At 35.4% G+C, this 18,231-nt stretch overlaps 1 protein-coding gene across 2 annotated transcripts in view; it reads right to left on the bottom strand.

Moving 5' to 3' along the window:
* kra (basic leucine zipper and W2 domain-containing protein kra) overlaps positions 1 to 18,231 on the bottom strand; it is a 168,419-nt gene that overhangs the window by 20,817 nt on the left and 129,371 nt on the right. For both annotated transcript variants that reach the window (XM_090405613.1, XM_090405614.1), the window contains exon 10: positions 9,561 to 9,626. In XM_090405613.1, coding sequence (XP_090261739.1) covers positions 9,561 to 9,626 — 66 coding nt within the window. The remainder of the gene's footprint in view (positions 1 to 9,560; positions 9,627 to 18,231) is intronic.

Genomic DNA, 18,231 nt, shown 5'->3' with positions numbered 1-18,231 from the left:
GCATTCTTCCCCAAGTAACTAGTGGTGTACCACAAGGATCAGTGCTTGGTCCACTATTATTCAATCTGTAGATTAATGATATTGGGAAGGATCTGACAAGTGGCATACAGCTATTTGCTGATGATGCAAAGATAAGTAGGTTAATCAGGAATGCTGGTGATATGCAATACTTGCAGAATGATTTCAATAGGCTGGAATTGTGAGCATGGGAAAATGGGTGTCAGTTCAATGTCAGTAAATGTAGTCATTCACTTCGGCGTGATTAGATATCCAATGTCGTATTATATTGGTGGAATTAGGCTAGAAAGTTCGGAACTGATGAGGCTAGGGATCTTGGGGTGTTAATAGATAGGAAGTTGAAGTTCAGGGGTCATGTGGCAAAGATTGCAAATACAACTCAAAAGATAATTGCAATGTTGAAACGAATGTTCACATGTAAAGATAAGGATGTTATTTTGCCTTTTTACAAGGCCCCACTTGGACTATTGTGTGCAAATCTGGTCTCCTGGTTTCCATTGTGATTCTGATATATACTGGAGAAAGTACAAAGAGGAGTGTTAAAAATATTATCAGGATTGTGGAATACTGAGTATGAAGACAGATTGAGAATTTGTAGACTGCAGACACTAGCAAACAGGAGAAAGAAGGGAGACATAATTGAGATTTAAAAACTTCTGAAAGGGTCATACAGGATTTCAATTGATGAAATTTTTCAATTTATGGAAGGTGGGGAAAGGACAAGAGGGCATCCTTGGAAGCTGAGAATGAAGGCTGCTAAGAAGGGGGTGAGGATTAGATTTTTCTCTCATAGGGTGGTGCGTGATTGGAATTCAAGAATAAGTATGATAGCTGCTGTGTGTTATTCATTAGTATGTGGCCTCCCTCAATGAGTCTCTGACTCCCTGGAGGTCTCTCTTAATAATAATACTTCCAGTCATCATATATGGTTGTGGAATTTGGTCTCTAACAAAAGCAATGGCAAGTAAACTAGCAACAACACAAAGAAAAATGGAGAGGTTGATGCTAAGGATCACATTAAAAAATAAGAAGCAAAACTCATATCAATGACATTATTCTTCACCATGCTGAAACGAATGTTCACATGTAAAGATAAGGATGTTATTTTGCCTTTTTACAAGGCCCCACTTGGACTATTGTGTGCAAATCTGGTCTCCTGGTTTCCATTGTGATTCTGATATATACTGGAGAGAGTACAAAGAGGAGTGTTAAAAATATTATCAGGATTGTGGAATACTGAGTATGAAGACAGATTGAGAATTTGTAGACTGCAGACACTAGCAAACAGGAGAAAGAAGGGAGATATAATTGAGATTTAAAAACTTCTGAAAGGGTCATACAGGATTTCAATTGATGAAATTTTTCAATTTATGGAAGGTGGGGAAAGGACAAGAGGGCATCCTTGGAAGCTGAGAATGAAGGCTGCTAAGAAGGGGGTGAGGATTAGATTTTTCTCTCATAGGGTGGTGCGTGATTGGAATTCAAGAATAAGTATGATAGCTGCTGTGTGTTATTCATTAGTATGTGGCCTCCCTCAATGAGTCTCTGACTCCCTGGAGGTCTCTCTTAATAATAATACTTCCAGTCATCATATATGGTTGTGGAATTTGGTCTCTAACAAAAGCAATGGCAAGTAAACTAGCAACAACGCAAAGAAAAATGGAGAGGTTGATGCTAAGGATCACATTAAAAAATAAGAAGCAAAACTCATATTAATGACATTATTCTTCACCATAAGCGACTAAAATGTAAATGGGTAGGACATCAATCCAGAAGAGAAGATGAGCAATGGACCACCATACTAATGAACTGGATTCTGAAAGAAGGGAAACGAGACCGATGCTATCCTAAAAGAAAGTGGAGTGATGAATTGTCAAAATTTGTCTGGGAATATTGGTCAACCATTGCCAAGAACAGAAAAAGATGGAAAGAACTGGAGAAGGCCTTCGCCCAGCAGTGGACAGAAAATGGCTTAAAAGAAGAAGTTAAGAAATCGTGGGAATATAACAAAGATCTGTATTTACGTTTTGTAGACCTGAAAAATGAACATGACAAGGTGCAGAGAGGAAAGCTATTCAAAACGCTACAGCTGTATGGTGTCAACAGGACACTATATCAAGCAATACTTAGTCTTTATTTGAGTTGTAAATCAGCAGTTAGAATTGAAGGAAGTACAGGAAGATGATTTGATATTAAATCTGGTGTTGGACAAGGATGTACATTATCCCATCTGTTATTCATTATCTATTTGGATCACATTATGAAGGAAAGCATTTTTAAACCTGATATCAAAATTGGAGATGGTAATCTCAGCTCTTTACTTTATGCAGACAATGTTATACTTTTAAAATCCAGTACAAGTCTGCAAGATTCCCTGACTAAATTGAATAACTGTTCTAACAGATATGGTATCAAGGTCAGCAATAACAAGACAAAGACAATGAAAATAGGCAAACTTTGAAAATATCAACTGCATTGTGAAAACATTTCAGCTACTTAGGCATTCCATAATTAAATATGGAATAAGAGAGAAATTAGTCAAAACACTAAATTAGCTGTCTGCAACAGTATTCGAACCATAACTTATGGATATGAGAGCTGGGTTAGAAATAAAACACTTGACCAAAGACTAGAGACCACTGATATGAGTCCTGAGAAAGATTATTTTTAATGAAGATGGTAAATTAAATATGGCATAAGAGAGAAATTGGTCAAAACACTAAATTAGCTGTATCCAAGACAGTGTTCAAACTATAACTTATGGATCTCAGAGCTGGATTAGAAATAAAACACTTGACAAAAGACTGGGTAGATTTTTCTCTGATAGGATGGTGCGATTGGAATGGATTGCCATTGGATGATGTGAGTGCAAGCAGTGTGAATGAATTCAAGAATAAGTATAATAGCTGGTGCATGTAGTATGTGGGCCTCCCTCAATGACTCCCTGAGGTCTCTCTTAATAATAATAATAATTAGTCAAAACACTAAGTCAGTTGTATTTAAGAGTGTCGAAATGAATTTTAACTTATGGATCTAAGAACTGGGTTAGAAATGAAATACTTGATGAAAGACTAGAGGCGACAGATATGAGTCCTGAGAAAGATTAGGGGTATGAACAGATGGAATCAATGGCAATATCATATTAAAAACAAGGATATTAGGAAAGAACTTGACATTGCAAGTATCCAAGAATGTGTTAGCAGAGCTAATGTCAGTTGATGTGGACACTTAAACAGAATAAAAGAGGAAAGAGTAGCAAAACAAGTATTCTCTGTCAGGTTAGCAGGAAAAGGACCCAGAGCAAGACCAAGATATAGTGGATTGATACAATAAAATGTGCCTTAGAAGACAGAAATATAAGATCTGATAATGTTGGAGTCTTGATAGGTAACAGATTGATTTAGAGGAAAATAGGCAGATAGGAAGTTAGTAATGATGTTTTAGGTGTCCTGTACATCCCTTGAGGGCACATGTCAGGAATTTGATGATGATCAAAACATCATGGGTCCAATGCCTGTAGGTGTCTGATGCCATCTTGATATGATTCTTCCATCGCATTCTATTTTGTGCAAGATGACAAAATACATATGGCCAAATAGACGTAGTTTCCTTTTGATTATTTTCTGAATCAGGTTTTCTTTTGGTTGTATTCGTCTGTAGATTCCCTCATTGTTCACTTTCTGGATCCAGCTTATTCTCAAGATCTTTCAATAGTACTTCTTCTCAAATGCTAATATCCTCCTTTCAGATTCTCTTAGGAGTACCCCTGGTCTCACATCCATAGAGCATGCTGCTGAAGACACGGGTTTCTACAATGTGCAGTTTAGTTTGCATCTTTATACCTCGGTTCTTCCATATTTTGTGCATGGCTTTTAAAACAGTTGTTGCTCTGGCTATTCTAACTTTTATCTCTTTTTTGGGGTCCAAGTCATGTGTCGTGTGGCATCCAAGATATGTGAAGTGTTCCACATTTTCCAGTTGAAATCTGTCTCTGGTAACGTTTTTCAGTAACTCCTTTTGTCCAAATATTATTGTTTTAGTTTTTACAAAGTTGACATTTAGTCCATATCTTTTTTCCTTCTGTGTATAGTGTTTGCAATGTATGTTCCAGCCTTGCTGAATCTTCTTCAATCAGGACGATGTCATCTGCAAAGCAGAGGTAGTTTATTCTCATGCCATTTATTGAAATGCCTCCTCCACCTTCTTCTTTAATCTTATCTAGTGTTCTTCCCAGATGTGTGATGAAGATGATTGGTGATATTGGTTCCACTTGTCTTGTGCCTTGACTAGTGGCAAACCAATCTCCAGTCGCACCTGCTATCCTGATTTTTGCTTATGCTTGGCTGTTTATATCTTTCAGCAGGCGGATCAATTTATTGTCCACACCATGACAGTCCATGTTATATTTTGGTCAATATTATCAAATGCTTTTTGGAAGTCTACAAAACAGCAGTATATCTTTTTGTACTTTCTTCAAGCTTTCTCTGTTATTAGTCTTAGTGCGAGTATTTGTTGCACTGTACTTCTATCTTTTCGAAATCCAGCTTACTCATCAGGAAGATGTGCCTGCATATGACCCTTCAGGCATTCTGTTTATTTTCATCAGCACTTTGCCAAGATGACTCATTAATGCAATAGTTCTGTAACTGGTGCATTCTAAAGCACTGCCTTTCTTATGAAGAACAACCAAGACCGATTTTTTTGCATTCTTCGGGGGCATACCATGATCTCCACATTTCATTACATAGCTTATGCATTTCTTTTACAACTGATTCTCCTCCATATTTTAGCATCTTGCCTATTATGTCGTCATCTCCAGGACTCTTGTTGTTCTTGAGATGTTTTATAGCCTTATTCCCCTCCTCTTCCAAGATGTCATTTTCAAAGATCTCTGCTGGTGGAGAGATTGCTTTTAGTTCTTTGATTACTTCTGTTGCTGTATTATTTAGTTGATTTTTATATAGTTCGCTGCTCAATACTCAATATACAAAAAATCATCAAAAACCTGAAATGTGAAAAGGCAGCTGGAGTACATTATATTCAACTAGAAATGCTCAAATATGGAAGTATTATTATTGTTCCGGGAAACTCCAAGGAGTCGACAGACTCATCGAGGGAGGCCCTAACATCATGTCAAGAACAACTATTCAACATTCACACAGTATCTATCATACCTTGCCTTGAACTCATTCACGGTCGTAGCACCCACAACAGACTCTGGAAGCTTATTCCATTCATTTACCACTCTCCAAGTAAAGAACCTAGCTCTAACACCCTTGTCAAAGTATACAAGTTTCATAGTAAATACTCTGTATAATTCCATATTTTTGCAGAGTTATCATAATACCCATCTGTAAAAATTGAAATAAACTGAATATGGCAATTACAGAGGAAATTCCCTACTGAGTGTTCCTTGTAAGAGTTATGCAAGTATATTTGAGGAAAAAGACTAAGAAAAATTGAGGAGGGAAAACTATCTGGGTTTAGGCCAAGCATAGGATATCAGGATCAGATTTTCACTTTAAACTTCAACTGCATTCCCAAAGGAAACTGTTAGATCTTGAATGATGGCTCTATCAAGAATAGAACCGCTCCATTCAAGATTTAACAAGAGAACAATATCAAGCAAAAACACACTTGTACTCTTGGCAAAACAGACATAATATGTGAAGATACAGTTATTAACTTTGCTCTAAAAAAAAGGAATTAAAATATAAAAGAAGAAGTTGAATCTTAAATTAAAATGAAATCAAAGGAGGAAATAAATATTAAATTGTACAATGTTTAAGATTATTTTTCTAAAATAGTTGGAATCTTAATTTGTCAAAAACATCAATGCTAAAATATGCCATGTATAAAGTTGTGTATCATCGCGCGAACGAAAGTTCAAAGGTTGCAGTTTGACCACCAAAGATGACATAACGAGCAATGAGTAGGCATTCGTGGAAGGCCCAAAAAAAGCGATGCGTGTACAGCAAGGGGGCGACGTCACTCGGTGACAGCAAATGGGAGAGCGTCATAGACAAGTTTGGAGTGCGGAAAGAGGGCACTATAATGGGGTTTAAAACGGATTCACATCGTTGAGAAAGGATCTTTTTGCTTCCTTTTATGTGTTTTCTCCTGGTTCCTATGGTGTTCCCCAATCACGTGTGCCCTCCCCATGGGTCTCCTGCTCGCAGTTCCCGAGCAGATCAGCATGTCTGATACCTAACAAGACGTGCGAAGATGGCAAAGCGGCAGCGCGCTTCCCGTTGCTGAGCGACGCGAAGAAAATATAGCACAAGATGACAGCAGTGTTCGAGTTTTAGACCATCGGTGTGGATCTATCTGATGAGAAAGCAGCAAAGGATTCCTTTGAAGGTAAATTGTGTTAGAAGCGGTGACACGAAAAGTTCGTAAGGCGAGAAGAAACAAGTGGCTAATTCGGGACGAGCACGTGACTCCCGTGTGGTGGCAATCCATCATACAGAGGGACAATCTATAATATGTATAATCTATATAAGATATTACTTGAACAGACAGAAGGATCGAGAAAACTTCTAACAAGGTGGTAATGTACAAATCTTCCATTTTATGTGTTATCTATTGGTGACGAAGGTGAAAAATGGACAGATAGAGTTTAAAAAAGAAGAGAGAGATTTTTGAGACAGTTTCCTGTGTTATGTAAAAATCGAATTGGACTGGTAGTCTACGTTCATAAGTTGTCTAGACCAAGTTTAATGTGTATGGATCGTTAGTAGCAGTAATCTAGTTTAATACCAACATCCATGTTTGTGATATAGATGAACATAAGATTCTCATGAGTGTGTTTGAATAGCCTGTCTGTTTGATTATTATTACTTGTAATTATTATTATTAATAAATTATTACTGCTTTACTTGTATTTTAGTATTAACCTTGATTTGCTTGATTATATGTGTTATTTAAATTGTAATGTTCTTAGATAAATAATAAATATGTTTTCCCATGTATACTTGAGTTTGTCTGAGTAAGAGATTGAATTTTACCACTCACGAAAATATCGAATTGTTTAGAGGAAAAAAGGGGGATTTTAGATTGTCGAGGCATGACTGTGTACTGAGAACTCAATCTACCTAACTACTTAATCTATATAAGGTATTACTTGAATTTTGGGAAAGTTTCTTTGGATAAGAATTTCTATCCTAGAGTTCTGACTGGCACAGCATTAACAAATAAATTTCGTCAGAGCTCGAAGAGAGAAATGGCCCCAGAAAGTCAGTTTAGAAGCCAGATCTCAGTAGGCACAAGGAGAACAATAGAGGTAAAATATTTAAGAAAACAACGACGTAACAAGACCCTACAGAACAAGTAAAACATTTCACTTGTTTATGCACCACTTTTAGTGAAGATAACTAAATATGGAAATACACAATAGAATTAACAAAGATGGTATGGTAAGGAGTTAAATGAATAAATTTATTAGGAATAAGAGAAATTTATTCAAGAAAACTATCCTCATCATACCAGTCCTCATCAAGAAAACTATCCTCATCTTACTTATATTATCCATTTCCATACTTAATTTCCTATCTTTATTTAGAAATAAAACACTTGATCAAAAACTGGACACCACAGGTGTATGAGAATTCTAAGAAAGATTGGGGGATAGGGAGGGGGATGAAAAGATGGCAATGACAAAATCACATCAAAATTGTTAGCAATCAAGAATATATGAGCAGAGCTAAGGTGGTATGGTCATCTAAACAAAACTGGAGAGCAAAGGCAAGCAGAACAGGTGGTTTGATTCCAAGAGGGAAGGTAAAGGACCCAAAGAAAGACCAAGTTCTAGGTGAGTCGACTCAGTAAAAGTGCCTTATATGAGTGAAATATGAGATCTGGTAAAATTGGAATATTGATAGTTAATAGATTAATTTGGAGGAAAATTACTGATTGAAAATTGCCAATAATATACTTTTCATGTAGTGCTGTCATAATATCCTGTACAGCACCCTGGAGTACACATCAGGAATTTGATGATCGTTAGGCTCCAGCTTTTGTGATATATTTTAGTTCATAACAAATTATATCAACAAATAAAAGACACTGCAGTGTGAAGTCCCCCACCCTAAAACTTGTGGATCATTTTACGGAATGTCTCCAAAGTGGTATTTTTCTAAACCTGTGACATGGTATAGATCCTAATAACATTTGTAATAACAAATGTTAATAACATTTGTAAAGCTTCTACATCCATGCTAGAAAATTTTATGTTCCAGATTAACAGTTCATCTTAGAAGATAATTCAAGATCTAGGAACTAAGACCTACTGATTCTTAACTAACTTTAATACACTACACCACTATGCTCACTGTTCTATGGATACCTTCAGTATATCAAGTTACAATCTAATAAGCCAACTTTCTTAAAAAATAGAGCAAGACTAAAGCATTCAATGATTACAGGACATCTGCTCAAGAAGAAATTACTTTCTTTCCCATTCCATTCATCAATGGTATAGTCATGAACCCTCTAAATATTCACATAGTTCACAATCGATGATTAAACTTTTCAAGTATCTATCAGATTCACTGCTCTTGTGGCCTAGCATATTTTGGACAATCTGAAAGATATGTCAGTGTTTCTTGCATTGTACAGGGTCTTGAACCTCAACAGTCTGGTCCTTTGAAACAAACCATCTCCAATAAACAGTGTCCTTTCATAGAACACAAAGATATTGAAGAAGAGAGCTTCCTTATAAAGCAACTTTATAAAGAAAGCTGTGAAGCATTATTACACTGCTCTAATTTGAAGAGATCTGATGGTCTATGCTAATCTACCTTATGGGGAAACAGTACTTCCACAAATGGCTAGATTGTAGTCATTAAGGTTTCCTTACTTAAGTTTTCCTAGCCCACTGCTATAATTTTTCTACTAAATTGTAGGCTATTCTTTTCCATTTTCTGTAATGCCTGTGATATTCTTAGTTTAATCCATTATTGATATAGTGGTCTTACACCAGGGGATGAAATTCATTTCCCACCTGAAAATCATCTATTATGATTTTCAGGTTATATATTGAGTATACTGTCCTAGCATATTCGTGGTTTCCTCTTTTTTTTGCATGTTTACTGGCTATGAATACATCAGATGCATTGTTCTGGTTGTTCTATGAATGCATCAGATGCATTGTTCTATGAATAGATCAGATGCATTGCAAACCCAATTTTTTTAAAATTTATTTTTCACACATTAGGTTATAGTCAATTACGTATAACTATCCGAGTAAATTCTTCGCATTCCTCCTGCTAGTTAATGATTCAATCCAATTCAATCTGGGAATATAATTTTTTAAGGTTTCCTGCCATTATAAAATCTATACGTATCTTCAACTTCTTGTTCAGCTTGTACTTATTATACATAGTAATAATATTTAATATACATTAAATATTTAAATTTATTTACTTTAAATAAATATTTAATATAATATACTTTACATCTACAAGCTCCCTCAATGTATGTTGAAACATTACAAATAAATTGTAATATCAGAAAACATGTTAATTTAGTGCAGAGCTACTTACCAGGACTGCAACATCATGTTCTGGAAGGGAGTATTTAGTCATGTAATCTTTAACAAGTGAGACTATCTGCAAAGAATCATCAATGAAAATTAATGGATAACTAGTAGCTTATACCCAAGTTTCAACATAAAAGTGAATATAACTATAATAGAAATTTTACGAATATTGTCCATCTCAAACATAATACAAGAATATCAGGCAAATTCAACAATACATATAAATTTTAGCCCAAATTTAGTCATATTTCAAACACTTCATTTCATATACTTGAATTTGAAAATATACTGTAATGTACCTCCCACCTGCTGCCCTTCATAAAGAGATTTCAATACATCTCATCCTGTTCAATAGAGCGAGTTTAATGTGTTTAAATGAATATAGAAGTATTCCAATTAGTAAATCAACATTTATTATGCCAAAACATATTTTTTGTTATATTACTTCCAGAGTTAAGAACATGTGGTAAATTTCAAAGTAAGGTAAGGAATGATGCAGAATCCTTTAATCACTCTATTACACGTGTACCTAGAGTCATTCCATTCTTAAGACCATTTTTGTGTTTTTGTTTTTTACATACATCATCTTTGAGCTGCTTTTTTTTCTTGCAGTTGAAGCCAAATGCAATGGATCAGATGTATATCTTTCTTCCACCTTTTGGTGACTTCTTTAGTTTACTATACTCTTTTCAATTAGCTGGTTAAATTACCTGTAATCCAAAGTCAACCAGCTATGGATTTTCCCCAATTTTCACCAGAAACAGGCTGCATGCACTTAGTATATAAATGTTAAATCAGGTAAAAGAAGTTTCATATATTCCTCCTTTGATTTTCTTATAGTTTCAGATAAACCAATTTGTATCCCACATTTATCTACAATTCCATGTGTGCATTATAATCCAACCACACAAGAATGGTTTAAAATATTTTTGCTATCTTTTTGTCAATATTATCAATGTTATAGCCAATATAGACCATAACAACACTCTTATGAAATGAAGTCAGCGTAAGCACTCTACATCTGTCATGCCATTATATAGAAAAGGAATTCATCAAAAATCACTGACCTATGTTCACCCTTTAGTTTCCCACAAAATTGAGGCATATTTTTCCAGTTTGCCCTAAATGTCCCATATGCAACTGTCAACCAAATATCTGAACAAATCTGGACCTTCCTTTTCCCCCTCTTTTACCTTGCAATGCCGAGGATTTTCTATTCATTTAACTGCAACTGCACACAACGAAAAGGTGGTTAGCCCTATGCCACCCAGTGTACCCTATAAGGGCGGTCAGAAAAGTTCTCGGCCTCGACCATACATGGCAATACTATTGGCAAGATTTTTTTTTCTAAGTTGGTACATCTGTCATAAGCATCCATTTGAAATTGCAAGTCGTTCTATCAAGTAGTTTGTTTTATACAGCTGTCTGAAGCAAAGTGTTGTCTGTATCCTTTGAAATGGATAAAATTGTGTATTGTATGGTTATAAAATTCTTTGTAAAGGAAGGTTTAACACCAAAAGAAATTCATTCAAAGTTCATAAAAGTTTATGGGTACTCAACTCCTTCATTTTCAACAATTAAGAAATGGGCTGCTGAGTTTAAACATGGCCGTACCAGCCTTAAAGATGATCCACGTGAAGGATGTCCAAAAAGTGTAACACTACCAGAAATCATTGATCAAGTGCATGATATGGTATTGGATGACTAGCGAGTCAAAGTGTGTGAAATTGCTGAGACTATAGGCATTTCAGAAGAACATGTAGGACAGATGCTGCACAAAGAATTGCAAATGAAAAAGCTTTGCACAAGATAGGTGCTACCCTTGCTCACAGAAGATCAAAAATGCACTCACTTACATGAAAATCTCTGAACAGTGCTTGGAGCGTTATGACAAGAATAAAACTGATTTTGTGCTTCGATTTATTACGATGGATGAGACTTGGATTCACCATTACACACCCAAATCCAAACAGTGGACAGAAGCTGGTTGTTCAGCGCCAAAGAAGACAAAGTCAGTTCCATCAGCAGAAAGGTCACATGGCATGCGTGTTTTGGGATGCTAAAAGCATTTTGTTTATTAATTATCTTGATAAAGGTAAAACAATAACTGGGGAATATTATTCTGATCTTTTAACCAGACTAGACGAAGAAATTTATGAGAAAAGACCTGGTTTGCAGAAGAAAAAAAATTACTTTCATCAGAACAATGAACCTGCCCACAAAGGTGTTTTGGCAATAGGAAAATTAAGGGATCTGCACTATGAATTGTTGGAACATCCACTCTATTCCCCAGATTTGGCTCCCTCTGACTTCTATCTCTTCCCAAAATTAAAACTCTTCCTTGCTGGTCAGTTTTTCTTCGAATCAAGAGGTGATTGCAGCTGTAGAGGGGTATTTTGCAGATCTTACTGAGAACTACTACAGGGACGGGATAATGACGCTGGAATAAATGTATTAGTCTTAAGGGAGATTATGTCGAAAAATAAAAATAATTTAGAAATTATAAATTTGTTTTTTCATTGTTAGGCCGAGAACTTTTCAGACCACCCTCGTATGTCTGTAGAAGCATGGAGTTCTCGAGACCATTTTGCTTGCTTGCAAGATGAAAAACCCCAGATAAACCCAGGAGAAAATCTCTGTAGTCCACACCAAGACCGGCTAACTTAGCTATGTCTGAGAAAGTTCCCATGCTCCTCATGTCAGCGACAGGAATCGAACTCAAGACAATCCTTTACCAGGCAGGTTGTGAAGCACACAGCCACTTGGCTAACCGTGTGGACAAATCTGGACTTGTATATCAATTATCAACAAATAAATAATGCCATTTATCTAACTATAGCTTCAAGTGTTATTACAACATTGTCAGATACAGCATAGCTATAGTCGACTTCTCTGGAAGAATTAGTATAAATACACAAGTTATTTTCTGTAGGCCCTGGTGCCTCCCATGTGTGAAAGTAATGAAAAACTTTTATTCCCAAATGATGTCTTTTGGAAGGAACAAACTGCCTAAAACTCAATATAACCTTTCCAAACCACATACTGCCATAAATATCCAGGTTTCTAATTAAGTTAAAACTTTCCTGTAGTGCAATTTTTTCTACCAAAGGATTATTCAACTTTCAGCTTGCATTTTGTCTCATGTGCCACATTTACTTTCAAAATCAAATTATTGTCCATAAATAGTCCCCCCCCCCCACACCTGGGCCATTCTGTTTTTTGGTTCAGAAACTTCACTGTAGTTCCACTATTAGATCAGAGTGAAATGCCTATCGTCTAAATCATAGAAAATAGATGATTATCAGCAACATTATCACTGGCAACTTTTGCAGCACGGTCAAGATTTTTAGCACTATAAAACAAAATACTATATTCAGAATTGCTATCTGAATATTGTTTACTTTTCTCTGAATCCAAATACTATCATAATCTGACAAGTCCAGTCAAAATATGGTAGATTACCTCAGCAGAATGTTTTCAGCAGGTGACTGAAAACATAATCTTGATTCTGACTACTTTCAGTCAAAGAAAATTGTTCACTGCAAACAATATCTATAACATATAAACACATGTAAAAAATTGAGAAGATTGTTCAGAGATGGCAGTGCCTTTACATCATTACCTTCTTATAAAAACTTGAAATCCAATCTAAATCTATGACATATATACACTGATAATGTTTTTTGGGATAGAAGCATAATAACAAATGCTTCTACACACACTATTGCTCAAAATGTTAACCACAACACATGCTCCGTATGGCAAACAGAATCTGTGCAGAATATTTCTATTAATAGTATGTATTCTCTAGTCAGTTTATCCATTTCTTTAGGATGAAAAACTCAATTTTTCTGGGAAGGAGATATTCTTTTATATACAACTCGTCTGAAGATGACTCAGTTTCAACTGAAAAACTCCTTCAGTTAAAGGATCTTTACATCATAGTTTTTCAAACCCAAATTTCTGTTACTAATGAGCGCTGTTATTAATGATAAAGCTATGGAGCTTTCTACCTGAAATTTCTAAGAATAAATATTCCCAAGTATGGTATTCAGCAAGCATTCGTCACAACCTTATAGCACACAATCCTCTCAAGCAGGAAAGCACTTCAATATCATAATGTGCAGCACAGTTCTCTTCGAAAATGTAGCAGCCTGCTGATGAATATGCTCCATGTGTAAACTTTCATTTGTCCACACTTGGTAAAAGATAAAAAGAATAATATACTTTGCCTTGTGTAATGTACTTTCTAACCAAGCAAAATAAGATCCTCTGTCACTTTTTCATTTCCTATTTATATGAAGGCTATAAACCTGTGAAACATCAGTAGTGGATGGGTAAGAATTATGTAACCTGGAAACAATGCTCTAAGAACCAGACATGGAACTCCAAGCCACTTCAGGCTACCGAGTATGGGCTGTAGTACACTCTGGCAAGTGAATGAAATGCACCTGTCACCTATTGGCTATAGTCTTTCCTAATAAAATACATTTTAAATGAACTAAGCAAAAAGTAGTTCCTTCAAGTATTAGTTTCTGCTATTTTTGTGACATTACCAATATTTGTTAGACTACTGAAAGTAAGAATAAACATATGCAAATACAAATCATGAAATATCTGAAGATCACAATTAATATACACACATTACAAAATGAAATTACATATTACTCTACATTTTGGTATGAAATTTCATTTCTATTAAATTGCACTAAGCAGATTGCAATGGAGATTCTACGCATTACCATCAGAAAATGTTACTATTTATTTATTTATTATGAACTGATTTGTCTAGAGATCCTGATGTTGCAATAGCATGTTCTGACATTAACAATCATCTGAGTAAATAAAAATTCTTCAAACAGTTGCTCATGGAACAAGGACACTATTCACCTTAAAGTAAATCGACTTTTAAGGGATTTCTTTTAGAAGAATATTTCTATCCAGATGTACAACCAAATATAAAAGAGTATAGTATTTCATAAATAACTTCAACAGAATCAACACATAAGATCTCATAAAATCACCTGGGAACCAAATAAATCAGAGAGCTGATTAGGTACTGATTTTTTTTATGTTGAGCTCATACACGAAAGGTTGGTTAATCAAGCTATAGTATGATAGTACCATGTATGGGTAATGGAATGGGAAAGGAGAAACTTATTTACATTTGATTTTAAAAGCCTGTATACTGTATTCCTTGGGAAACGCATCACGGGGAAGACTGTTCCACACCACAGCAGTAGCAGGGATAAAGGCGGAGGAAAAGAAACGTTCTGTGGGTTTCGAGGGGTACTGTGAAGGGATGTTGGATGGCAGTTGCATGTTCCAACAGACTTAGTATTTTAGCTGGATTTCAAACTAATGAAATACATTTTAAATGAACTCAGCAAAAAGTTGTTCCTTCTGAAAGTATTAGTTTCTGCTATTTTTGTCCTCAATGCACAAAAGTAATTCAAACTATGGAAATGGTGCATAAAAAAAAAAAAAAAACTAATAGCATGACACTGTAAAATTAGATATAGGCAGTTAGTAGGCTTAGGTGGTCTTAATATAAATATCCAAATTTTAAGAAAAAAAAAAAAAAAAAAAAAAAAGACACAATTTTTGGAGTTGGCATCAGCATTTGTGACCCTTGTAATTTGGATCATTTCAAATTTTGCTTATTATTATTATAATATAATGTTTTTAGAGAAAATGGCAAACTAAATTTGAATACAGATATTAGAATACATAAAGGTGATATTAGTGGGGAAGATACTTAAATTTTTGCAGAATGGGGAGGGGAGTCATGTAAGGGTCAAAGAAAAATAACTGAGAGGAGACCAACACATAGCCTTTTAAGGAAAGTGGAGATCAGAGCTCTTCTAACCCTATGTCCAAAACCCCACCTACTTGCAATGCACCATTAGGCTGGCTACCTAGATACTGAACAAACAAATTGGTATTCAGTACAGGCTAAAACCAAAATATTATTACTGTTACATGACACCTCCAAGGAGTCCAACGACTCATTGAGGGAGGGTACCAACTCTACAACTCAACATCTCCACCACTCATTCCACCAATTACAGCAAACTGCATCATCTACACCAACGCCATCTACTGCTCACTACCACTAGTGGTGGTGGGCAGTATTGGTTGGAGAGCAGATACAGTAACCGCTTGGTCAAGCAGGCTGACAACGTGATGGTACAAAATAAAAATTCAACAATAGGCACTACCAATTTCATATCAATGAAATTAGCAAAGGAATTACAGAATATTATGTCAACATAATTGCTGTTTACTAAAACAATCAATGCAAAACAGGTGAGATCTTCTCATTACTACAAGGCAATAACAATCACAGAAAGGATGAAGTAGCTATACTACTCAACAACAAACACAAAGACAATATTTTTAAATGGCAGAGAGTTTCAAATAGACTGATGAAGACAAATGTCAAAATGAGGAAGTGGACAATGAGACATTTGTGTCTATGGTCACAAAGAAGGTTCTATTAAGGAAGAAGTGGAGGAATTCGACAGTCACTTGAGGAGGTTGCTGACAAACAAAAAAAGGAAACATAGGACCTTGTTGCAGATCTAAAGAAGTGGAAATGAATATGAGACATATTGAATTGTGTGGGAAAATTTGAAGAAAGAGCAAAACCATAATGGTGAGTACCTGCTAGATTTCTGTACACAAAATGGACTAGTTCTTACTAACACTATATTCCAGAATAAAGATGCACACAAATTCACAGGGAGGGAAGCCACAAGAAATACGAAAGTCTCAATATGTTAAAGTTACAGCAATATTGTGATGCTGGTTTAGGATATAAGGGTAAATTTATTTTATTTAGCATATGATGGTACAACGGCCGTGAGGCCTTTTTTACAGAGAAGTACAGCACCATCTCAATCCACCCTAATTTTATCCGGGCTCAGGAATGGTACAGCTGAGGAATCAGGCCTATGACTGGGTCTTAGGTATTCCTGACTGTAATCTGTGTGCTCACAGGGTTGGTTTGCTTGTTCAGGGGGATGAAAAACCCATACCTCCATATGAGACCGATTAACTCACCTTTCGAAGGAGACCAAATAAAGGTTTCTCCCACGAACATTCCAAAGGGCTTCGTCTATACTGACTGTAATGGAGGCTCAGGATATAAGGGTAAACAGAAGCTGTAACTAGGAAGTGATCATCATTTAATGTTGAGCAGGATAAATAATTTTATTTTATATTGAAATGAAAACAATCAAACATCATAGACTCAGAGACCGACTGAAAAAAAAAAAAAAAAAAAAAAAAAAAGCAAAAGAGGAACATTGTGCAGCTACCTACAAGTATAGAAAAATGAGAACATCTGGGTAAAGTCAAGAAGTAAATACAGAGTTGTGGAAAAGAAGACAATAAAGTTGCCTATAAGTCAAGCATGTGCTCAGAAAGAAGTGAAATATGGATAAAAATGAAAGAAAGTGAAATAGTAGGTAAAAGCAGCTAAACAAAATATATTGGATGACTTAGGTAAGAATATACAAGTTGCAAAATGTTTGAGCTATTGAATAAGTTTAGAAATAGAAATATGGCAAAGGTGAAAGGAATTAGAAATGATAAAGGTGACATAACAATTGAAAATAATCATCATCATAATCAAATTCCCGATATGTACCCTCAAGAGGTGTACAGAACATGAAAATAATGATGTAAATTTTTCATGAAGTACTAACTTCCAATTTACAATGTTCCTCCAAATCAATCTGTTACCTGCCAAGATTCCAACATTATCAGATCTTATATTTCTATCTTCTGAGACACTTTTCACTATATCAATCAACCTACATCTTGATCTTCCTCTGAGTCTTTTTCCTTCCAACCTGACAGAGAACACTTGTTTTGCTAATCTTTCCTCTCCCATTCTCTTTAAGTGACCATACCACCTAAGATTAGCTCTGCTAACAATGTCAAGTTCTTTCCTAATATCCTCATTTGTAATATGATATTGCCATTGATGCCATCTGTTCACGCCTCTAATCTTTCTCAGGACTCTCATATCTGCGGTCTCTAGTCAAGTGTTTTACTTCTAACCCAGCTCTCAGATCGATATTAAAATTGTTTCAACACTGTCTTGTATACAGCTAATTTAGTGTTCTGACTAATTTCTCTTTCATTCCATATAAATTTATTCAGTTGGCTTCCTATCATATCAGCTTTGTTGATTCTGTTGTCTATTTCCATATTTAATTTACCATCTTCACTAAAAATCATGCCAAGCAGCTGAAATGTTTTTTACTTGTTCTATAGGTTCTCCATTCACAATGCAGTTGATATTTTCAATGCTTCTGCCTATTTTCGTTGTCTTTGTCTTGTTATTGCTGACCTTGATACCATATCTATTACAACAGTTATTCAATTTAGTAGGGAATCTTGCAGACTTGTAGCAGATTTATTTAGAAGTATAACATCATCAGCATAAAGCTTGATATTTTGATTTAATATCAAAAAATCTTCCTGTACTTCCTTCAATTCTAATGGCTGACTTACAACTCAAATAAAGACTAAGTATTGCTTGATATAATGCCCTATTGACACCATATAACTGCAGCGTTTCGAAGAGCTTCTCTCTTGGCACCTTGTCATATACCTTTTCCAGATCTACAAAACTTAAATACAGATTTTTGTTATATTCCCAT

Source organism: Typopeltis vanoorti, chromosome 15, assembly GCF_054136105.1.
Source record: "Typopeltis vanoorti isolate ZY-2024b chromosome 15, IOZ_Tvanoo_1.0, whole genome shotgun sequence".
In the NCBI taxonomy this organism is placed as follows: Eukaryota; Metazoa; Arthropoda; class Arachnida; order Uropygi; family Thelyphonidae; genus Typopeltis; species Typopeltis vanoorti.
This window is presented reverse-complemented; position numbering and strand designations above follow the sequence as displayed.